This window comes from Physeter macrocephalus, chromosome 3, assembly GCF_002837175.3.
Source record: "Physeter macrocephalus isolate SW-GA chromosome 3, ASM283717v5, whole genome shotgun sequence".
In the NCBI taxonomy this organism is placed as follows: Eukaryota; Metazoa; Chordata; class Mammalia; order Artiodactyla; family Physeteridae; genus Physeter; species Physeter macrocephalus.
In genome coordinates, this window is record NC_041216.1 from 4,255,790 (window position 1) to 4,279,245 (window position 23,456).

Sequence of the window (23,456 nt, forward strand, 5' to 3'; positions counted from 1 at the left end):
TTTTAACCTCAGACGATGGCCCGGGGTCTGAGCCTCAGGACGGGGTACAGATGGGGGTACAGCTCTCCGCTCTTTTCTCGCTACTGTGGGAAGCTCAGGGCGGGCGGGCGGAGCGCTAACCTGCAGCCGGGCCTCACTGGGCACCAGGTCCCCACCTGAAACCCCGCCTGCCACTCCGCCTCAGCCGACCCAATCAACGCCCAATCTGCCCGGGATGAGGCGGGGCTTATGCAAATCGTGTCGCCTCTGAGAGACACATAGTGGTACAAGAGCTGGGAGGCGGCTCGGGCGCGGACCTTGGAGAACCTGGCCGCCGGCCCGCGAGCCAGTCTCGGTCTCCGCGGCCCGCCGAGGCTCAGAGTCATCCAGCGACCCGGCGAACGGCCTCAGGTAACGTGAGTAGGGCCGGGTGGAGGCCCTTGTCCCTTCCCCCTCCACTCTTCATTCCCATTCCCTCGTCTCCTGCCCCCTCTGATTCATCTCTCTGACCCCTGGTTCCAGCATAGGCGGCAGCATGTGGAGGGCTCGCCCCTGGCCAGGGGACCCCCACTCCAGTCCACGCCCCACAGGTCCCAGGGAAGGAGGCAGAGCTGCCTCCTTACACACACACACACACACACACACACACACACACACACACACACACACACACACGGGTGTGGTGTTGCTGGTGCTAGAGAGGAACCCATCACCCTCCCTCCTTTGCAGGTGGGTGGTCCGCTCAGCCCCATGGCAACCTCCCACCTCCACAGATAGCCCCTACCCACACCCTACCCAGCCCCACCGGCAGCTCACTGCACTTCACATCGCAATGTCCCTGCCCCAAAAGACAGCCTCCACCTCCAAAGAGAGCCCACTCCTGCTTCCCACTGTCCCCTCAGACTGTCCCCACCTCCACCCCTCAAGGTGACGGAGCTCACAGCATACCTGGGGATGGGAAGAGGCTCACTACCCAGTTCTCCTCCTTGTGACACTCTCTCAACAGGCCCCCCTGCCCATGGTCTCAGTGCAAGGCAGAGGCCCCATGTTTGGCCTCTTTCACCTGGCTTCAAGATAAATCAGGGACACCATTCCCCAGCAGACCATCCATACCTGTCAGTCACCACTGCCAAGGTCCCAACCTCCTCCGTTCCCCTGACTTCTCACAGCCAAAGCACCAAGTGTTCTCATTCCACCTCTCAAATATCTAATTCGTACCTTCTCTGGCCTTCTTGCTCCCAGCCACTCCCTCTCTCCTATCTTCCTGTATCTCAGTAGGGATCCTGCCAAAGCTCCGTGTGGACTGTATTGCTCCTTCCCTAAGGCAGCCTGAACCTGGAGGGCAGAAGAGCTGGGTTCAAATCTTGCCTTTGCCTCAGTTGCTGTTTGACTTTGGCCAAGTCACTTCCCTCTCTGATCCTTCGTGAGATGGGGAACAGGGGGCAGGGTGGGCAGGACAGAGAGTGGACTTGATGAGATGATATTGAACAGCCTTCCAACACTGACGCACTCTGGTTCTGCGGTTGATTATGAGAGAACAGGACCCTTTCTCTCTTACCCTGAACCATTAGGACATTTCAGAGAGGAGGCTTTAGTCTTCACCAAAAGGACATTGCTTCTTACCCAGGCCTGGGTACGAGCCAACCCCTTCCCACATACTCTCCAGGCCCAGGCTCCTCCTCAGCAGTTCGGAGTCCCTCCTAGACCATCAGCCCGCATGGCATGGGCAGCTCCAAGGTGGAGGTGCTCAACAGGGCCCACCTTTTGTTTATCATTCCCTGTCTCTCACTAATAAGGACAGGGAGAAGACCTGGCTTTTGCTGCTATGGCCACTGCTTGGAGAAGAGCAAAGGGAGGAGAGGAAAGAGAAAAATCTCCTGACCAGGGAGCTGTTGTCACCATGGCAACAGTCTCAGCACCAGCTCCTCTGAAGCTGGGTGAGGGTGTGGGATTATTGCCTCCCTCAGTCCCTCCCACCCTCCCTGCCACCTCCCCATTTGGAGCCCACAACCCTGAGTCCTGCCCTCTGAAAGAAGCCTCTGAGCCCAGAAGGGCAGCGGCTTTGTGTATGGGGCAGTGCCAGCCCCTTCACAGCTGGAGGGCAGCTCTCAAGAGGAGCCTGCCCACGTGCAGCCAGGCCACAGCTCCAACAGAACATGCCCCCAGTGGGTTCTGGCCTTTGCCTTTCTGCTGATAGGCTCTACTTGACCTTGGGTGAGCTCTTCCTTTCCTAGGGTCTGAGTTCCATGGTCTCTAAGTGGGAGCAATGGCAGGAGAACACAGATAAACAAAACAGCGTGACGCCATTCCAAGGAGAAAGGAGGGGGTTCTGCCCCTTGCATATAATCCACAAAGGGACATTCACTGAACATCTCTGTGTTCCAGATGTGGACTTTAGGTCTCTGCAGAGCAGTTCTGTGTTGCCACAGAGGGCAGGGTGGCAACCTGTGTGTGGCAGCTACTAGAGGGCAAGTAGGAACAAGCGGAGAAGTACTTTTCTCACTGTCCAAGCTGCTCCCAAACAGACTGGGTTATATCGGGAGGGAATAAGCTCTTTGCCATGGAGCAAAAGGCCTGGAGAACTTTTTCTGGCTCAGACAAGAGTGTAACACAAAAGTCTCTCCCAAATCAGGCTCCATTGTGGAATTCTAGAACAGCAGGTGAGGGTCAGAGAGCTCTGGAGTCTACGCACCTGTGGGGCTCAACTCCATGGGCTCACAGGGTCTACTCATGCCCAGAATGCCAAGTTCATGCTGCCGACTGTCCACTCTCCAGGCTGGGAGAGGCTGATCATAAGGAAGTGGGCTTCAGTCAGGCCTGAAGGCTGATTATAGCTGCATCAGCCCCGAAGAGAAGAGAGGATATTAAGGAAGATGGAAACAGCTAAGCAATAGTTGAAGTAGGTTCTGGCTGTGAGAAGGCTAACTTGAAAGTATGTAATTGTGAGGGGAGCAGTGGGAGGTAAGGCAAGACAGGTGGACACCTTGACACCAGGTTCTAGAGGATTCTGGAGTTTCAGGGGCCCATGGGCATGGCCACCCCTAGCCTATATTGTACTTCTGGGCAAAACTAGAAAAGACATTCTCGTGGAACAGAGGAATTAGAAGGAAACGCACTCCCTCTGAGGCAGTTGAGCCCACAGGATGGCTTGGCAAGCAGTGCCCCAGCTGAGTTTCAGCCCCCTTGGCTGTGCCCCTGGCCCTGACTATATGGGGAGAAAGGACATGGTGAAGGTTCCAGGAACACTTCAAAAGAAGGAACAATAGGACTTGGTAGCAAGTTGAACCTAGGGAAAAGGGAGAGGGGAAACTAAGGGTAACTATGATCGCATTTCCCCACTGGGATGAGGGAGGGAAGGAAGGAAGGAAGGGCAATGGAGAGAGAAGGACCATCATGGGTTGAGGGTGAGTCTGGTTGTAGATGTGCTGAGTCAGAGGCGCTGGTGGGCCACCCCAAAGGGTCGATATTTCCTGGGTATCAGATACTGTGGCCTGGAGCCGCCAAGATGGTCCCACTGAGGCCAAGGGGGAGATCAGAGCTATGGTTTTTCTGGAAGGCAGGTAGGAGTCTGTACTAGACAAGAATAGCCATGATTTGGAGAGGGTGGTCCAGGCAGGTGGCATGGATTCAGCCTGGGTGTAACTCAGCCAGTTTTCTCCTCTCTCTGGGTTCCAGTTTTCACTAAAATGAGGGGATGATCTTAAAGGGCATCACCAGCTTTGGCCTGCTGACCTAAGAGCACTAGAAGGAATGAAGAGAGATGAAGGAGGAGTCATAGTCCTTGGTGGGTCTGGGATCAAATGGGCACTGAGAACAGGTGTGGCCCCGGGAGACAGAAAATGGTAGGAAGGCAGCACAGGGAAGGAGGAGAAAAGCGGCAGGAAGTGAGAGCCACAGAGATGCCATCACACACACACACACACACACACACACACAGACGTGTGCACTGTGGCAGATTTGCAGTCTCATACGCTGATGTGCTCCCACCCACTCCCAGCCCTTTACACAGACACTCAGGTACATCCCACAGGAGCAGAGGGAGAGGCTCTGCCTTCCCCGTCAGATACTTCCAGCCCCGGGTTCTTGAGCTTTCTTGACTATACCCTGGGCCCTCAGTGTGCTTGGGCTGGAGGAGGGGGCAGCTGAGGATGGAGCCTGCCTCTTTCTGCCCATGCGCGTTCCACACGTACCCTTGACTCTGGCCCCAGGGCAGCCGTTTAGGACCCCACAGTTCTAGGTTCCTGAAGATGGCATACCTCCCCCTCCCTGCCTTCTTCTGGGAGCACACAGGAGTCCTCATTCTCTGGGGTTGGTAAGTGGGAGAGGATGTTGCTACCCCTACTGCTCCTTGATCTGCCTCATGGCCCAGTAGAGGAATCTGAGGCCCAGAGCTATCCTGTAACTCACTGAGGTCACGTAGCAAGGGAAGGGGCATGGATCTGACCGATCTCAGATCTCGTTGTCTAGGGCACTCCCAGCAGTAAGGATTAGAAGCCACACTGGCAGGCACTGGGCTGTGGAAGTAGAATTCCGTCTGTCAGCCTGAGGGCTTCCTTTTCCAGAGTGTCTTCATGACGAGCTACCCTGCACTTGGAGTCTGGCACCCTTCCAAAGAGACTCCAGGCAGGTCAAATTCACCTCCCAGGCCATGTCCGGGGAAACTGGGGCTCTAGTGGGACATTCCTGAATGTCCACTCAGCCTTCCGGGTCTGGTGGGGGGCCTCACTCTAGCCAGGCTTCATGGAGAGGGCCTGTACCTCCCTCTGCAAAAAATTCCTCGGGCACAGGCTACTTGAGGGGCTCATGTTCCCACTGGGGACTGACTCTTCATCCTCCCCAAACCTGTTTCTCAGCAACACCACCTCTATCTATTCAGCCCCAAATCTGAGCATTTGCCTCAATTCCTCTGTCCCTCTCACCCCTGCATCCAGTCAGTCCCCAAGTCCTGCTAAGGCCCCCTCCTAATATCTCTCAGTCCATCCACATCCCGCCACCACCCCTACCCTAGTGTCATTGTCTCTCACCCGAACTCTGCAGCAGGACCTCTCTGCTCTCCCTCCTTCCCCCACCCAGGTCATCTTGCACGCTGTAGCCAAAGGAAAAATCCTGAAACACATTCCTTCTCTCTGGGTCCCCAGCACCATATCGTAAGCAATCTGTAAGTGTTTGTGGAACAAATGTGGTCCTCTTAACCCTTGCTTTAAAACCCCAGGAGCTTCTGTCCCCCACAGGTAAAGGCCAAACTCCTTGGCGTGGATTGAAGGCCCTTTACGGTCAGCCGTCTACCTCTTCGACCCAATTATGAGTTAGTGAAGGTTGGCTCATGTCGACTTTATCCCCATCACCCGCACAGGGCCTAGCACACAGTCAACCTCAATAAATGCTCAGGGAATGAATGAACTAATGAAAAGGAGAATGCAATCAGCGTCATCAGTGCTACCAGCTAGGACTTCTATTTGTACAGAGGAAGGAGGGAGAGGAGTTTCTTGCTGGGGTGGCCTGGAAGGCCTTGAGGAAGAACTTGGGAGACATGCAGGAGGAGCATGTGAGGAACCTGCCTGGTAGGAGAGGAGCCTGCAGAGGTGGGTAGGGGCTGAGTGCGGGAAGCTCTGAATAGCAAGGAGAGGATTAAGACTCTCTTCTACGGGTGTAGGGAGCTATGGAAGGTGTAAAGAGGAGAGGAGAGGATGAAGATTGTAGCATGCAGACTGGGCAGTGAGAAGGAGGAGCGCTGAGACCTGGAAGGCTAGAGATACTGGTTTCCCGGGGAGGAACCATGCTGTGAGGAGAGGGGCGGGGCCTGCTGTAGACAGAGGAGGCCCTGTAATGAGGGGAAGCCCCCAGTGCCCAGTTGTGTGTAGGGGAAGAGGTGTGGGGGGGAGGTAGGAGCTCCTATGGGAAGAGGTGTGGTGAAAGGACACAGCCCAGCTGTAGGAGTTGGGGGTTGTCCAGGGTAGTGGTGAGAGGAGGGGGACCCACCCTGCTATGAAAGGAGGGGTCCTGGCTGTGGGGATGTGGAGTTTGTTATGGGAGGGCGCTGTGCTGGAGAAAGGGAGCCTTGTCCTACAGAGACCTGGGGGAAGGCTGCTGAGGTGAGGGCCTTGCCCTGGACCAAACTGAGGGAGCTCCCTGTCCCCTCAGGCCCTGCCATGGGGAAGACCAACAGCAAGCTGGCCCCAGAGGTGCTGGAAGACCTGGTTCAAAACACCCAGTTCAGTGAGCAGGAGCTGAAGCAGTGGTACAAGGGCTTCCTGAAGGACTGCCCCAGCGGCATCCTCAACCTGGAGGAGTTCCAGCAGCTCTACATCAAGGTGGGCGGAGCCAGGCACTCTGGGGGCCGGGCCGGACGGGCGGGGGCGGGGCCAGGCTCTCTGCGGGGCGGGGGCGGTGGCGGGCCAAGAGCGCGAGGCTGCTGCTGTGCCGCAACTCCAGCTTCCCCGCCTCAGTTCTTCCCCTACGGCGACGCCTCCAAGTTTGCACAGCACGCTTTCCGCACCTTCGACAAGAATGGCGACGGCACCATCGACTTCCGGGAGTTCATCTGCGCCCTTTCTGTCACCTCCCGCGGCAGCTTCGAGCAGAAACTCAACTGGGCCTTTGAGATGTACGACCTGGACGGCGACGGGCGCATCACGCGCCTCGAGATGTTGGAGATCATCGAGGTGCGCTGGGGCGGATCCCAGAGACCGGGGTGTGCTGGGGTGACGCGCTACCTGTCTTTCGCTGCGGGGGCCCTTCTCTGGCACCGCCCTCTCCAGCCACCCTCCACTCAGGCCTCGGGAGCCACCTCGGGACACCCCACCACTCCCCTCCTCCCTCCTCCCAGGATCCAGTGGGTAGCATTGGTTGGGCGCTCAGTGTGGGACAGGTCTTGTGCTATAGTGCTTTACCCAACAACTCCAGGGGATAGGTACTATTAGAAATCCCATTTTACGGATGAGGAGATGAATCAAGTGGTGGTTCATGATTCCAGTCTAAGGAGTCTGACTCCAGAGTCTAAGTTCTTAACTCATTATTATTTCAACAAATGTATACTGAGTGCCTGCCACGTGCCAGGCACTGTTCAAAGTTCTTGGTTTCATGGGACATTCCTTCTAGTGAGAAAATTTAACAACTAAACTTATGCTGTGTCAGGCAGTAAGTGTTATGAAGAAGGTAAGCAAAGCAAAGTGAGTGGGGAGAGAGCAATGGAGGAAAAGCAATTTTGTGTAAGGTGAAAGGCGAGCAGTGACCTGGATAAGGTGAGGGAGCTAACCACGTAGGTGTCTGGGGGAAGAGTGATCTGTGCACGGGGAACAATAAATGCAAAGACCCTGAGGTTAGACTGTGTTTTCAGTGTTCCAGGAGTGGCCAGGAGGCCAGGGTGGTGGGAGAGAAGTCAGCAAGGGGAGAGTGGTAGGAAGGGGGTCAGATAGGTAGCCAGGAGTCCGCCTCTTAGCATCATAGTCTGGGGTAGAGACCTGACTTTCATCTGAGTGAGATGGGAGGCCCTTAAGGGCTCTCTCTGTTCTCTGTGTGGAATAGGGGTGGGAGGGCAGCAGAAGCAGGGAGACCAGTTTGGAGAGTTCCACAGCAGTCCGGTCAGGAGGGGATGGAGGCAACAACCGTGGAGCAGTGGAGGTAGTAAGCCGTGGCTGGTTATCGGACCTATTACAAAACTAAGGCTGACAAGATTTGCCGAACTATTGGATATGGGTGTGAGAAAAGGGGAGTCGAGAATGGCATCAAGGTTTTTTGTCTGAACATCTAGAGGAATGAATTTGCTGTTCACTGAGACAGGGCATGCTGGGGCAGGAGCAGGCTGGAGGTGAAGAGTTGGGTAGTAGACATGTTTGGTGTGAGATGCTCATTAAGTATCCAGTCTTAATGACCACTTGTCACCTTCCAGTATCCTCACATCGCCCAGTGTTCTCCGTGCCCACCCCCAGGCCCTTTCGCTCACCCCCATCCTCCCTTCCCATTGTGAGTGTTCACACCTCCCTCCTTGCCCCACCAGGCTATCTACAAGATGGTGGGTACTGTGATCACGATGCGCATGAACCAGGATGGGCTCACGGCCCAGCAGCGTGTGGACAAGATCTTCAAGAAGATGGACCAGGATAAGGACGACCAGATTACACTGGAGGAGTTCAAGGAGGCGGCCAAGAGCGACCCGTCTATTGTGCTGCTGCTGCAGTGTGACATGCAGAAGTAGAGGCTGGTGAGGGGCAGGGCCCCTGGCCAGGAGGGGCGTGGCCACCTCCCAACCCAGCGACCTCTGGCTGGCCCTTTCCCAGGGGGAGGGGGACTCCAGCCTCACTCTCTGGCCCACCCACCCCTCTGCCCAAGTCCTTGCTCCCTTCAGTCAAGATCCTTGAGGGACCACCTAACTCTGGAATAGAGACAGATCCTCAGGTATCCTATGGTCTCTAGCCCCAGCCCCAGACTTGGACCAGAATCAACATCCACTGGGCATAGGGGAGTTGGTTTTTGCATCAAGCGACAGGGTGAAGGAGGGGGGCTGGGTTCTGCTTTGAAATTCTGTTCTTCCTGGGATTGTGCTTTATAGGATGTGGTCCCACAGACCCCGGTTAAAGGGCCAAATTGGGTCTGTCCTTTGCTGAGGACCCAGATCCCTTAAAGGTGGTCTGTGTCCTGCCCCCACGACTCTACCTGGCCCCTCTGGCCCCAGCCTTTGGAGTGTTCATTCAGTCCTTTCTTCAGCTAACATTTATTGAGCACCTGTTCAGTGCCAGGCACCTCTAGGTGCTAAGGCTACGGTAGTTTACAAGACTCATTCTGTGCCCTCCGGCAGCTCGTAGGGTAGTTCGTGGTCAGGGTCTCAGACGGGGATGTTGAGCACAGGTGAGCAGAGGGTGCGGTGGGGCTGGTTAGTTTGAGAGGAACTATTAAACCTTTCTGCTCGGCTCCACACCGAGCTGCAGAAGGATGAAATGAAAAGTGTTTGGAAGTCTAGGAACCATGTCAGGGGGAATTTTAAGAAAAATTGACATTTATGTAATACTTATATTTTTAGTACCCTTTAAAAGAGCTAAAATCATTTTATTACTTGAGGATATTAAAACATACTTTATATTACTTGCTTTCTTGTAAAATGATGAAATGAATACAGAAAATGCTAATTTTCAGGGGGAAAAAAGAACTGAGAACAAAGAGAGAAAAATATCACCCAACTTACCAGATGACAGTTTTTCTTATCAGGCTAAGTCCTGAGCTGTCACAGTCAGTAGTTTCTGCTGCTTCCTTTTTAATGATCTTTTTCAATTCAGTGAGCAAGTCTCTACCGTGCACTTATTCTGGTTAGGTGCTGACTTCGGAAACAGAGAACACAAGGTTTGCCAAGAGTGAGACAAGTGTAGTTCCCACATCTGGATTTGGTCTAGTTTAAGGATGGGCTTATTCTTTCACTGCTACAGAAGCAGACGGAGCTAGAAGAAGAGGACCAGCCGGCCGCTGTTTTGGCTGCCAGGCTGCATTTATGGACCAAATGCCTAAAAATGTGCTGGGCATGCTCCATTGAAAGGCTTTTTCTAACCCCAAATCCTAAGTCCACCAGGTAATACATCATCTTCCAAGTGCACTGGCTTTGCTTTCCAATGTCTGCTTTCCAGTTTTGGATCCATGAGCTATACAGCTGCATGCTTTGACTGCCAGAAAATTAATCTTGCTTCTTCATCAAGTCTTTCACTTTACTTTCTCCTGTGCTTGTAATCAGAAATTAGCTTCAATGTGCAGTGACAGTGGATTTTCTCTTGAACTGCTGGTGAAAAGAGTCTAGTACACAGGTGCTGTCAGCCCAGGGTGGGAGCAGGGAATGATTGCTGGGTTGGGGCGGGGGGCGCGGGTTTGTATCTTCAGGAAAGAGATGCAGCATACCTCTTACTTTTGAGTGCTCACCTGTCCTCCCTCTCTGCAGGTGGAGACTCTTGGGGATGCTGACCTGTGGTCTCAAATTCTATTAGACTTTCCTTCTTGCTGCCCTTAGGGGTGGCAAGTCCGCTGAGTTGCCACCCTCTTTTTATCCTGCCAGTGACCAGCCACATGGTAAGACTGGGGAATTCACATCCTTGGGCAGAAACCAGCAAGTTTTTATCCAGTAATGTCTCAAGGGATGTTTCATTGCTCTCAGGAGCTGGCCATTAAGTGTGTCTTGTGCTGTCAGTCAGCACCAGAGATACATAGGGACTCAACAGCCCAGCTCAGCTGAGACTTCCAGTGGAAGGCTTTTTACAAAGTGGGGTTCCTAACCCCCCAGCATTGACTCTAACCTAACTCACAATCACACGGAACTTCATGGCTTTCGAAGGCTTGAATTGACCCCTCTCATTCTATCCTCACAGCCTAGGGAAATAGGATTTTTCATTCCATTTCTCCAGATGCAGAAGCTGAGGCACAGAGTAGAGTTCCTTGTGCAAGAGCACAGTCAGGAGGTGGCACAGTGCCAAGACTTGACCCCAGGGCTCTACGAGGGTTTCTTCCCTTCAGAGCGTCTTCCCTGCTCATTCCTCGGACTCTGAGTTGTACAGAGGTTGACTGTGGGACAAGCTAAGTTGGTTTTGGTCTTTTACAAGCTTCCTGCTAAGAAGTTTCTGAGGCTGTGGTCTTCCATAAAGAAATAGGAGCTTGATCGAAGTCCCCACATTTTCAAGCATCTTATTTTCTATTTCTGGGCAGCTCTGCTATCAGGTCAGTGCTGTCCTAGGAGACCTCTGACTCAACCTGGGAAGCATCTTTCACTGTCTTTATTATCTTCCTCCCTGAGAGAACTGTTTTGTTTTTTCCTAGATGGTGGGCAAGTCCTACCCATGAAGGCATGCTTGATCACTCCAAGCTTCTGGACATATACCCATGGGTGATATTTGGTGGTCAGGCCAGAGATTCTCAGATATCCCAGCAGTGTGAACACATAATGCCAGGCTGGGAACTGGGACCACCATCTTGCTGATGGGAAGAGCCACAGGCGGGCCGGACCGTGCTCCCACTTGCTCCGGGATGTCCCCAGGGACTGTGTGCTTGGGAGTTCCTGTGGTAGAGCACCGGCCCTGCCTTGAGAAGAGAGGCAGGCCTCCCATCCCTGCCCCAGCTAAGAGGGACTTGCCACAGAGCACAGGGTTAGCAGAGACTGAAGTATGACTCACCTAGACACAAAAATATACAGACAGTTAAAATGCTGAAATATCCAAACTCTCTTTTGAAGTTCTGTATCTTCCTGCAGCAACTCTGTGAATTACAAGGTCCCCAAATCTGCCTTCTAACTGTATTCTGTCTTCATTCATCCTTTTGGGCTAATTGAAGGGGGACCCTTATTTCTTATCTCTAAAAGTCACCACCAAGGGCAACTTCAGATGGCCACTCTAGTCTTTTGAGCTGTACTCAAGATTATATGACTTACGTTTAAATCAAAAGTTAAGAAAAAGGAAGCCCATAAGCAAAGGCACTGAATCTTTTCCTGATAATGGCAGAGTCCCTAGAGGTAGAAATTCGTCCTACTGCAAAGAGAGAGAAGGAGGAGAGGGGAGAGAAGGGAAAGAGAGAGAAGAGAAGCAGCTGGGCAGGGTAGAAAGCTGACACTAAATATTTTTACACAAAAATTTACTAAAGCAACAAATATTTCCTGAAGATCCACCCTGGGTGAGGCTTTGTGCTGACTTTAGAGATCACTGTGGGGGCATGAATACATTTCTTACATATTTTATTCATCAGTTTTGAAAAAAAAATAATTCAAATATGCAATTGAAAAGTCTCAGAAAAATATGGAATTTTTTTTTCTGAACTTTTCAGCGTTTTCTTTTACCTTTGCCAGAGTGTTGGGGGCAGGACTGGGCCTCCCAGGGTGTATGGCCCTTCCTGCTTTGGTGGAGGCTGCAGGAGTGTGGAGGCCTGGAGAAGCAGGGGGGCTGGGTGGCAGAAGGGGGGCCCCCCAAATCATTCTCCAGCGTGGCCCCCTGTCCCCTTCAGATGTGCTGCTCCAGGCTGTGCCTGCAGTGAATGTCCTCAGTGTTCGACCCTGTGCTGTGTGGTGTATTTTTTTTTTCACTGACGGTGAATAAAAGGTGTGACCGTACCACGGGCTCCTTCTCTTCCCTAAGCTGAGATAGGGCTGGGGTGAGGGGAAAGGGGGAGAAGAGGCCTGAGGGAGCTCACACAGTGGGGGAACCTCAGCATCCTCCTTGGGGCTGAGGTCCTTGTTCTAGGTTATGTGGAACAGAGACCCACTCGAGCTAGTTCAAAGAAAGGGGTGAACAGATTACAAGGGACCCTAAAGATGGAAATTCAAGAATGTCTGAACCTCAGCAGAACTGGAACTGTCAATGGGGCCTGTGTCCTCTCATCTCTGGGCCTGCGGGTTCTCATCCCTTTGGCAACATTCACGTCTGTGCTCTCTTCTTTAATTTCTCTTCAGACCTGGTCCATGGTTTCCCAGCACAAAGTGGCTGCATCTCCAACTCTGTATCCAGACTCACCAGCGACTGACAATTCCCTTCTGTGTCTCTTAATCCAGTTCTCAAGAGAAAGAATCTGATTAGCTTTTGGTGGGAGCCCATGGTCCATTCATTGACGGCCAGACCAGAACTGATTTGCGGGGTCTGTGGGCAGAGCAGTTCCCCCATAAGGGAGCTAGTGGCAGGAGACCTTGGACTCAGTTTCTCCTTGTGTCCAGTGGAAGGCATCGTGAGAGCCCAGATGAGTGGATAGCGGGCAGCGGGGAGAAAGGCTGAGAGCCAGGATTACAAGTAGTCCATCTGGGGCTCTTTGCACGAATTAGGAAAAGGTGCCCCTTTGAGTGTAACAGTCCCATAAGCATTCAGCTGGGCCAATGGATGCCACCTTTGGGCTAATGAGAAAAATATACCCCTTTTCTGAACAAATACAGCCTCGTCATGCCACGATGCACAGCTTGGCGTGTGGCAGCCAGCCTGGATCTCAGCCTCTAACCTGCCCTCCTGGTCAAGGGTGTTGTGTAGTGCAGACACTGTTCCACCCTCCACAGGAGCCCAGAGCCCTGAGACACCCTACACTGACCCAAATGTGGTGGGGTGGGGATGGGAATTGGTGGTGAAGTGTTTTTCTCAGAACACCCCCCCTAAAGCCAGAGAAGAGCTGTTCTCTGCAGGGAGTCTGGGGTGGGACGGGTGGCAGGTGCAGTGGCAGCTGGAGGTGCCTGCTTCTTCCTGAAACGCTCAATTACTTTTACAAGGGTTTTCTCAAGGACGCTTGGAGGGGGCCAGCTCCCTTGACAGGAAGCAATTAGGACAGAGGAATGAGGCTGACCTGGCCTCAGGGCAACCATGAATCTAAGGAGGTGACTCAGAAGCCTGAGAACTGGGTGTGTGTGTGGGGGGGCTGCTACTTGCAGCTGAAACCACACTGAGGGGAAAGGGAGTCTAGTTCCTGCCTGTCTTGAGGTCACAGGTCAGTCCAGCTTCTGCTTTCAAGTTTGCCCTCTGGACCATCTGCCCCTAAGGAACCAGAGTGATCTTCCTAATACACCAATCTGACCATGTCAACTCTCCAGTGCCCCCCTTCTTCCCTCAGTATAATAAGCTCCTTCGAAGTCCCTCACAGCCCTGCGTGATCTGTCCCCTGCTGACCTCAGAAGTCTGCTCTAAGCCCCACCTCCCACTCCTGCACTTGAGTCACCCTGAATTGCCCTCTGTTTCCCTAAGGGACCTCTTAGGCTTCTGTGCCTGTGCACAAGCCATTGCCCCTCCCTGGGCCACCCGTGCCCCTGTCTCAATGATCTCCTCTGTGAAGCCCTCCCAGACCTCAAACAATTGGCCCCTCATGTGTACACAGTCCATCATAGTAACCAAAGAGCTTCGCATGTGATTCCCTGTCAGCTGAGCTGAACACACATTTAAGTCTCTGTTTAAAAAAGAAAAGAAAAAGCAAAAAAAGACAGGAAATGAAGGCTTAGAGAATGGATGGTAAGGCTGGAACCTGAACTCAGGTCTCCTAACTTCAAGGCCACTGCTTATAGTGCTTCCGCTTCCACGGGAGGGAATCCAAATCTAGATGTGAAAAGGGAGGTAACAAACCTTGAGCTCTGGGCATCAGAGGAGGGGAGGGTCTTGCCTGCGGGGCGCCAGGAGGTAGGGGAGGAGAAGGGGAGGGGCACAGGTAAAGGATGAAGGGAGGCTTCATGGAGGAGGTGGCTTCCACCCCTGGTCTTGCTGAAGACCAGCCCACACGGGGAGCAGTTCAGGTGCGGGGATCCTGAGTCCTCTTCAGATGGGCTGGCTTCTCCTGCCACAGGGAATGATGGGTCTCAGCTCACACTGTCCCAGATTAATAACCCCAGAGAAGACAGAGCCAAAATCTCCCAGCATCCCTGTACAAGAGTCCGGGAGAGTGGCGCAGCTGAGGTCGCATCCCCATTGTGGCTCAATCACTGTGTCCAGGGAAATAGAGTTATATGACTGGGCAGCATCGCATGCCTATTCCTGTGACCAGGGAGGCAGGGCCTGTTCCTAGGAGGAGAGGGTGGGAAAAGTTGCTAGTCAAGCAAATCCAATAGCCACCACCTTTTTTTTTTTTTTTTTTTTTTTTTTTTTTTTTGCGGTACGCGGGCCTCTCACTGTTGTGGCCTCTCCCGTTGCGGAGCACAGGCTCTGGACGTGCAGGCTCAGCGGCCATGGCTCACGGGCCCAGCTGCTCCACGGCATGTGGGATCTTCCCAGACCAGGGCACGAACCCGCGTCGCCTGCATCGGCAGGCAGACTCTCAACCACTGCGCCACCAGGGAAGCCCAACCACCACCTTTTTGAGGGGCATTTGTTGAAGCAATGTGGAGAATCTCATGCAAATTTAGAGATGGGCATTATAGCCAGGCTTCAGCTAGGACTTGGGAAACTATCAGGACCAGAAGCAGCTCCCTCTCAGGGCAGCACGGTTTCTCTTTCATGGCGTCTCTGCTGCCCTCTGCAGAAACCCTTTTCCGTCTTTATGCTGATGGGCTCGTTCTGCTCACAGAGTTTCTGCTCCCTCTTAGATTTATGTTGCACGTAACTGCAGCTTGCTAAGGCCCATCCAGGCCTCTTGGAAGCCAACTGTACTTCGCAGCATCCTTGGCTTCTGTTCTTACAGTTGACTATCCAGCCCCTGTTTCCCAATTCTAAACTCCTGAGAAAGAGGAATCTGGTTGGCCCAGATCATCTTTTCAACCCAGGCTAGTACACAGGTCAAAGGTCACTGGACAGCATGGGGATGGTTCACCTTTGGGTCAGGTGCTCACTGCCATCCAAATAACTCAAAACATTCTCCCTGATGACCTCCTCCTCCGCCTCCTCCATGAGGCACCTGAGAATAATTGACCCCTTCCTAGAATTTCATTATTTATTGCTGTGTAACAAGCCACCCCAAAATGTAATGCTTAAAACGATAAAAATGTATCATTTTTCATGATTCTTTGGGTTGGCTGGGCTCAGCTGGGAGGTTTTGCTACTTTATGTGCTGTCGGTGGAGGTCACTCCTCCTGCTGCACCCCACTAGGAGCTGGGCTGGGACTGGAACAGTAAGATGACCTCACTCATATGTCTGGCAATTGATGCTGACAGTTGCCTGGGAAACCACTGTTCTCCACTGGCTTCTTATCCTCCAGGGCCTCTCTGCCTCTCCATGTGGCCTTTCCAGACTCCTTTACATAGTAGCTGGCTCTCAAGAGGGCAAAAATGGAAGCTGCAAGGCCTCTTAAGGCTTAAGCTTCGAAATCACACACAGCATCACTTCTCCAGCATTCTATTAGTCAAAGCAAGACGCTGGGTCAACTCAGATTCAGCTCCACCTCTGGATGGGAGAAGTGTCCAAGTCACATTGCCAAAGAGCAAGCAGGGTGGGAGAGAGTTTGAGGCCATCTATGGAAACAATCTACCAAGCCTGGAGAAGGACAAGTCTAAACATACTTCCCACAATCCTAAAACTTTCTGTTATTATTATTTCTCCTTTTCTCCCATGCAAGGTTTGGTTGGTTCCTCCCAGGTCATGATGGAGGCTGGGCAGACCCCTCCATTGTGTACCCCATCCCAGTCAGATGTCCACCAGGCTAAGCCACTATTTTCTCCTGCTGCTCCCACCCACCTTTGCACACTTCTAGACACACACAGAGATGCCCTTTGTCTGCTTCCTAGCCTGTGACTTGGAATGAGGGGCATTAATGTCTGCACCTCGGGGTCTGCACCAAGGACGGCAAAGCCCTAGAACTCCAGGATGTTGGTCCAAGACTCTTGGGTTCCTAGGCTCCTTTTCTCTCCTCTTTCAATCTAGCCACTTCATGGCGTATAACTAACCAAGCTCAGCAGGTGGTACCTGGGAGTGCGCTCCCCCTGCTGGCCATCAAGGGGCCAGCAGGAACCGGGGTCCCAGGGAGTCTCTCTGGTCTGGGTCCCCCGCCAGGCCAAGGGGAGCCTGGTCTCGCCACCGACTTCAAGGGCCCCTCCGCCTTGGTGGGGAAGAGCTGCCCGGCTGGGCCCTCCGCTGGGCCCCCAGCTAGGAGCAAGCTCCTGCTCGTGGATGGAGCTGTCCATCCACCACCTCCTCCCCCTCTGCGGAATGGACTAGTGTTTGAGGGAAGAAGACGCCGCTCAGGGTCCCACTGTCCTGGCATCAGAGGGGAAAGACGGGGGCTAGCTTTTGTTTTGTGGGGGCGGCTAGCTTTGCATTTTCTCCTTTGTGGATCACCACCCCGGGGGAAAAAAGTTGGCAGGCCTCCCCTTCTCTCGATGCCGAATAGCTCCTGCGAAGAACACGATCCCCGCAATATTGAACCCGCAGCAGCCCGCAGGCCCGGCTTAGGCCCCCTCCTCCTGCGAGCCCGAGGGGCCAACCGCCCCCCTTCCCCCCGCCTCATTTCGGGCGTGGGGCGGTCGGGGAAGGAGAGCGCAGCTGTCCTGAAATACACATCCACCAGCAACAGTAGCAACGCACCCGCTGCCGACAGGGCGAGCTGAGCACCCCAGCGGCCCCCCCATCCCGCCCTCCGGCCGACCCGCACGCGCACTCTCCACCGCTGCCCGCCCCCTTCTCACGCCCGGGACGCGCCTCCCTCCCGCAGCCCAGCCCCGCCGGCTCCGCTCTCCGCAGACGCCTGCTCCGTCTGGGCCGGGTCAGAGCCGAGCATGGAGCCTGGGGAGACTCGGGAGCCCCGCGAGCCCGGGCGTGGGGCAGAGACCGCCGCGGCCCCGCGCTGGGAGGAAGCCAGGACTTTCCACGACAACCTCGCGCCCAAGAAGAAACCCAAATCGGTAAAAGCAGGGCATGGGTATGGGGGAGGGCAGGGGGCGGGTCACCGGGGGGGGAGTCGTCAGCCCTCTGGAGAGGGACCCGTGGTGCCCCGCCGAGAAGGGACGCAGCTCCTCAGCAGCAGAATGAGCCAGGCCGTTGGCACGGGCTCGGGTTTATTTTTGGAGCTCTGCTCCGGTGGTTTTTTTTTATCCCGGGGCTCGGGTTCCACGCCAGGATCCCCTCCCTCATGCTGTCATCAGGGCCCAGCTCCAGGCCGCGGCCCAGCCCCTCCCCTTTCGGGCAGCCTGGGGCCAGCGGACAGCATTTGTTGGCAAAGCCGGTCAGCGGCGCCTGCGGAAGCGCCCCGGGCTCAGGTAACCCGACTCTGAAAACCCGGCTCCTTGCTGTGCGCTCCGGTTTCTGCCGTCTGGGCACCGGGCTCCGGACCCGAACCTCTGCATTTGGGGTCTGAGTCAGGCTCCTGCGCCCTGGACTCGGGGTGCCGGGTTCCCAGCGTCTTAAGAGAAGGGAGCTGCACTGGAATCTGCTCTCTGCGCTTAGGGCTCTGCGTCCCTGGTTCTGGGATCCCGACGCTGGACTCTGCTCCGCAGCTCCGGGCTCTGCTCGCCTCACAGGGGAGCCCTCGCTGGCATCGACATCTCTGCGACCTCAGTGGTCGTCTCATCCCTTGGGGATTCACACAGAGGAGGGAGTTCGTCTCCCCATTGGACAGGTTCATGATGCCCTGGTTGGTCCCTGGGCCTTGGTCACTCCAGCCTCCCAGATCTCAGAGCTTGGGAAGGGGATAGAGGACCGAAGCTGGCTCAGAGCATCCTCCAAAGAGCTCCAGCCTGAGACCCTTCCCATAAGGCCCACCCTGTCAACAGTCATTCCCCAAGAGCACCTCCAACCCTGCGCAGCAGTGAGGATTGAGAATGAATTAGAGTGAGTCCCCGCCTCAGGAGCTCACAGAGACCCTGGACATGGTGAGTGCTCAGGTGAAAGACCCTAGCAGTGGGAGCATAGAGGCGGGAGTGACTGCCAACTCCGGAAGTCTTTTAGAGGTGGCATTTGAGCTGATTTATTTATTTATTTATTTATTTGTGGTGCGCGGGCCTCTCACCGTTGTGGCCTCTCCCGTTGCGGAGCACAGGCTTCGCGGCCATGGCTCACGGGCCCAGCCGCTCCGCGGCACGTGGGATCCTCCCGGACCGGGGCACAAACCCGCATGCCCTGCATCGGCAGGCGGACTCTCAACCACTGCGCCACCAGGGAAGCCCTTGAGCTGATTTTAAAGCCTGAGTAGGTGGACTTTCCCAGGCAGAGAGGGAAACAGGCTGGGCAAAAAGCATGACTGATGTCTTTGAAACTGAGAGGATGCAGCATCTTAAGGAGAAGAGTTGAAGTGATGCCAGAGACCCACAGAGGGCCTTGAATGCCACATTAAGGAGTCTGAACCTTATTCAGTGAGGTTAGGGGTCTTAAAACTAGGTTCCATGAAGCCCCATGTTTCAGGAGGTCTACTCACATGTGAAGCCAATTCATTTTCTTTCTTTCTCAAACTATGTTTTACACAAGTAAAAATAGGTGATAAAACTCAGCTTACTCAAATGTGTTATTGGACATTTTAGCACCTTGGAGACTGCCAACATATTAACTTATGCTACAGGTTGATTACCTTTTTAGCAAACCTCCGAATAAAGCTTTTCCTGTGATCTGTTTTAATAGAAGGGTATCTTGAGATTGCTGACAATCGTTGCTGAGTCTCCTGAGGGTTGTAGTTTAAAACACAACAAAACAAAAAAGGCTTTTACCTGGGGCTTCCCTGGTGGCGCAGTGGTTAAGAATCCACCTGCCAATGCAGGGGACATGGGTTCGAGCCCTGGCCCAGGAAGATCCCACATGCCACGAAGCAACTAAGCCCGTGCACAGCAACTACTGAGCCTGTGCTCTAGAGCCCGCGTGCCACAACTACTGAGCCCACGTGCTGCAACTACTGAAGCCCGTGCACCTAAAGCCCATGCTCCACAATAAGAGAAGCCACCGCAATGAGAAGCCCGTGCACTGCAACTGAGTAGCTCCTGCTCGCCGCAACTAGAGAAAGCCCATGCGCAGCAATGAAGACCCAATGCAGCCAAAAATAAATAAATAAATAAATAAATAAATAAATAACCACAACCCAAACCTTAAAAAAAAAAGGCTTTTACCTTTTGCAACCACTTATTGGTGTGAATCAGGGCTTTCTCAATGCTGCGCAAAAACCGACAAACTGAAACAGAAACAAACTGACTAGATGATGAAATTTAAATCCACACTGGTCTCCTGTATTCATTGGTTGACATGGTAATAAATATATCGTGAATATGTAATACATTTGAATTTGTAGTATAAATTTATACCAATAAAATATGGTACTATATGGTTTACACATTGGGGCTCCTCCCAAGAGTTCATTTGCATAAAATGTCAACCTACTTTTTAAAAAAGTATGAAAACCATTATGGAGCTATCGCAGGACTTTTCAGCAAGGGATTAACTCGGTCCATTTTCATTTTAGAAAGGTCACTCTGGGGCTTCCCTGGTGGCGCAGTGGTTGAGAGTCCACCTGCCGATGCAGGGGACACGGGTTCGTGCCCCGGTCCGGGAGGATCCCACATGCCGCGGAGCGGCTGGGCCCGTGAGCCATGGCCGCTGATCCTGCGCGTCCGGGGCCTGTGCCCCGCGACGGGAGAGGCCACAACAACAGTGAGAGGCCCGCGTGCCGGAAAAAAAAAAAAAAAAAAAAGAAAGGTCACTCTGAGGCTGTGTTGGTGGATGGACTGGAGAGGGTGTGTCTGGTAGCAGGCAGATCGGTGAGGAGGCTGGTCCCTGCCTGGGGAGGAAGCTGGTCTAATGTCACGACCTGGGAGATGGCAAGGAGGGGATGGACATTGGGAACTAGCATGGTGAGTGGAGCACACCAATCTGTTTCCTCCCCAAGCACCAAGGAAACCGGGAGCTCAGGCCCAGTCGTCAGTTATGACCTCTCGGTCAGCCCCTGGCCCTCACTGTTCTCTGGGAGGCAAGGAGACTGGTGGCTTCTTGGGCCCTACTCCTTCCTGCAGAAACCCCTCCCCCCTACAAGCTATTCTGGGGGCTTTGGGCCTCCTGGGCCCCAGCAGGGCCTGGCCTAGGCTTATTCTCATCCCCAGGAGCCTGAGTGAAATATTTAACCCCCAAAGGCCTATAGGAGGCCCTCACCTCATGAGGTCAGAGGACTTCCTCAGTCCAAACCTGTTTTGTTCCTCTCTCCTCCGGCAGCCCTTCTCACTCTAAGTCCTTCTAGAAATAACAGCTTTTGGCTATGTTCCTATCTTGGGCCCAACAGGCAAAATCACTTTGACCTCAGTGAGAGCTCCTCAGGCAGGCTGGCTGGGGCTGGACTGCCCTCCTTTATCCCTCCATTCCTGTCCCCGAAGCAGGAGTAATCAGCTGGAACCCCCCAATCCCCTCCCCCTCCAGTGAAAGACAGGGAGAGCTGGCAGGACCTTGGTTCCCTGGAGCCCAGTGTTCCCAGGCTGAGTTCCTGGTCCGGGGTAGGGGGTCTTTCTGACCCAAGCTTCAGTCTGGCATCTGGACTTCTTTCTGATTTCTGGAGGAACTGTCTCTGGATGCACCTGACATCACGTGACGGGGTGGCCTCCCTCTGCAGCGAGGTCCAAGGGGGTGTCTAAGTGCTTGGCTTCTCCCCAGCTCCGACCAGCCCCTTCCACTTGTTCCTTCAGCTCCACCTGGAGCCCAGACAGGCTGCTTCTCTCTCCCAGCTGGCATTCCATATTTCCCACAGCAGCTTATGCCCACTAGGCCCTTAGACTGCTCTTCACTTGTACAGAGTCAGAGCAGGCTGAGCAGGGAAGCAGGGTCCTTGCCCTGGGGCCCTCCATTCTGGGGGTAAAGAGAGCCCTGCCCTGAGAAACCTCGCTCTGAGGTCATGGTGCCCCTCACCAATTCTCCCAGATCTGGAAAGGGAGGGCTGGGGTGTGGGGAGTGTCCCAGGGAAGTACCTGAAGTAGCAGGGGTTGGGGTCTTCTGGGAGTGATTGAGGAGGGGCATACGGGGGTAGGGTGCTGCTGTGTGGACAGAGGCCAGGCTGGAGGCCAGAGACTTGGGATCTTATCCTGGCTCTGCCTTGACTTTGCTGGATGACCAAGAGTAATACTCTGCCCCTCTCTGGGCCTATTTCCCCATCTGTAAAAGAAGGAAGTGGAGACTCCTGGGACCAAGGCAGCTGGGATATTTTTCCTGCAGTGGCCAGAGGTGGGATGGGACGGGGTCTGGGCCGGTCAGCCGGAGGAGACCCAGAACATAGCAGTTTGGCAGGGACTGTGGGACAGAAAGTGACGAGCGAGACCTTGGCTGGCTGCCTGAGCTGGAGCCGCCGGCTTGGGAACCTGCCTGAAGAAGCTGGAGGGTAACTGGCTCCCTGTCCTTGAAGGGGTATTGGGCCTGGCCCTGGGGCAGTAAGCCAAGGGGGCGAGGCAGTCTCAGCCCTTGCCCTGAAGGCCAACAGGCTTCCTGGGTTTATGAGAGTGGGCCTCCCCACGCCCCCAACCATACCCTTCCCATCCCTGGTCATCCCTCTATCACCCCTTTTTTTTCATTTTTACCTTCCTTCCTTGAAGGCTCACGGTGGCTGAGGGGTTTGGGAGGTACCCAGCCCAAGAACACACCGACACCTGGGGGCGGTTGGCAGCTGGGAGAGTTACTGGGCTGAGCCCCAGAGGACAGGTACCTGTCCTGCCAATGCCTTATGCTCACTCTGCTGGGCCCACACACCATCTTGGTTGGGATAAAAGTCAAATGCAAACTGAGGTCCTCCTCCTGAGTTTGGGGACTCTGGTCTTCTGTTCCTACCTTGAGGTTCTAAAGCTTCATTAGCCACTAGCCATTCATGGCTGCTTAAATTTAAATTGATTAAACTTAAAATGCAATACAATTAAAGATTCAGTTCCTCTGTCTCACTGGCCATATTTCAAGTGGCTCTCTAGCCACATGCAGCCACACGGAGAGCACTGGACATTTCCATGATCACAGAAAGGTCTATCGGACAGTGCTCTTCTAAAGCATGCACAAATCTCTGCCTTGGGGATAGATCATAAGCTCCATGGCGGCAGGGATGACAACTGTGTGATCCCTGCCTTGTCCCCAGCACAGTGCCTGTCACATGGTCATCACTCAATGTTGTCAACTGATTGGGACCCAGGCTTGACTCCAGAGAGAAGAAGTGGGGTTGAGTGCGTGACCTGCAGGGCTGTAAGGAGCAGACCAGAGTGCAAGGTCCATGTATGAGTCTTGCCCCCAACTTGAGTCCCTGTTTCCTCATCTGTAAAGTGGGAATCATAGTCCCAGGATTGCTCAAGTCACAGAGATGTTGTGGGACTTTCTGGGTGTCTGTGAGTCCCTTGGGGACCCCAGGGATTATGAAGGGTCCAGCTGCTGCCTGTGGTGGCATTCCTCTCTCCCCATTCTGCTGGAGGTGCCGAAGGAGTTCTGAGGCCCTCCCGGGCCCCTGAAAGAAGGCCTTCTGCAATCTAGCACCTGCCTACTCTTCTGGGCTCAACTACACTCTGCTCCCGTGCACAGAGCTCTGTTCACCTTTGTGAAGGCACGGCGTGTGTGCACACCTCCTCATGCCTTCCTTCGCCCCACTCCTCCTTCAAGGCTTTGCTGAAACGCCTCCTGTCCTATGACAACTTCCTCTGAGCACTTGTCCTCGAGACTTTGCTTTCACCTGGTTCTGGCACTCATTTCAGTCCCCTTTGCTTCTCTGTTTACCTGTCTTTCTCCCCTACCAGCCTGTGACTCTGAGGACAGGAGCCAAATCTCTACCAGTATCATTCCCAGGCAGAGCCCAGGTGCTTGGCACAAAGAACCAGTAAATGTTTGTCAAATTTGCATCAACCGAAACAATATTATCTGAGCATTTACTATATTTCAAGCAATTTGAACAGATGAGGGCACTGCACTGGAGTTTCTAGTTCATGTTAAATTTGTCATGGCAAATACTGTCTCTCATTAAACTATATTGCTTAGGGGCTTCCCTGGTGGCGCAGTGGTTGAGAGTCCGCCTGCCGATGCGGGGGACACGGGTTCGTGCCCCGGTCCGGGAGGATCCCACGTGCCACGGAGCGGCTGGGCCCGTGAGCCATGGCCGCTGAGCCTGCGCGTCCGGAGCCTGTGCTCCGCAACGGGAGAGGCCACAACAGTGAGAGGCCCGC

General features: G+C 54.0%; 2 protein-coding genes across 4 annotated transcripts in view; both read left to right on the forward strand.

Annotated features, from left to right (window-relative positions):
* Nucleotides 1–236: 236 nt before the first annotated feature.
* HPCAL4 (hippocalcin like 4) lies at nucleotides 237–9,125 on the forward strand. Of its 3 annotated transcripts, none has more exons than XM_024125654.1 (4): nucleotides 237–390; nucleotides 6,121–6,290; nucleotides 6,426–6,641; nucleotides 7,976–9,125. In XM_024125654.1, exons 2-4 carry the CDS (start codon nucleotides 6,129–6,131, stop codon nucleotides 8,171–8,173), a joined length of 576 nt encoding a protein of 191 aa, XP_023981422.1. In that variant the 5' UTR covers nucleotides 237–390; nucleotides 6,121–6,128; the 3' UTR covers nucleotides 8,174–9,125. The 3 variants fall into 3 exon arrangements, with proteins under 3 accessions (XP_023981422.1, XP_007120866.2, XP_007120867.1); XM_007120804.2 differs by lacking the exon at nucleotides 237–390 and adding an exon at nucleotides 5,510–5,561 and having other exon boundaries at nucleotides 7,976–8,173; XM_007120805.1 differs by lacking the exons at nucleotides 237–390; nucleotides 6,426–6,641 and having other exon boundaries at nucleotides 6,129–6,290; nucleotides 7,976–8,173.
* A 7,893-nt stretch (nucleotides 9,126–17,018) lies between these two features.
* Nucleotides 17,019–23,456, forward strand: part of NT5C1A (5'-nucleotidase, cytosolic IA) — a 20,610-nt gene continuing 14,172 nt past the window's right edge. Inside the window, exon 1 of the mRNA XM_007120814.3 lies at nucleotides 17,019–17,219. Coding sequence (XP_007120876.1) covers nucleotides 17,094–17,219 — 126 coding nt within the window. The 5' untranslated portion in view covers nucleotides 17,019–17,093. The remainder of the gene's footprint in view (nucleotides 17,220–23,456) is intronic.

Coding starts and splice junctions, on each gene's coding strand:
- HPCAL4 (XM_007120804.2), top strand. CDS start 5,510: ATGCAGGAGGAGCATGTGAGGAACCTGCCTGGTAGGAGAGGAGCCTGC. Junction 6,291..6,425: donor TCCAGCAGCTCTACATCAAG/GTGGGCGGAGCC, acceptor TCCCCGCCTCAG/TTCTTCCCCTACGGCGACGC. Junction 6,642..7,975: donor AGATGTTGGAGATCATCGAG/GTGCGCTGGGGC, acceptor TTGCCCCACCAG/GCTATCTACAAGATGGTGGG.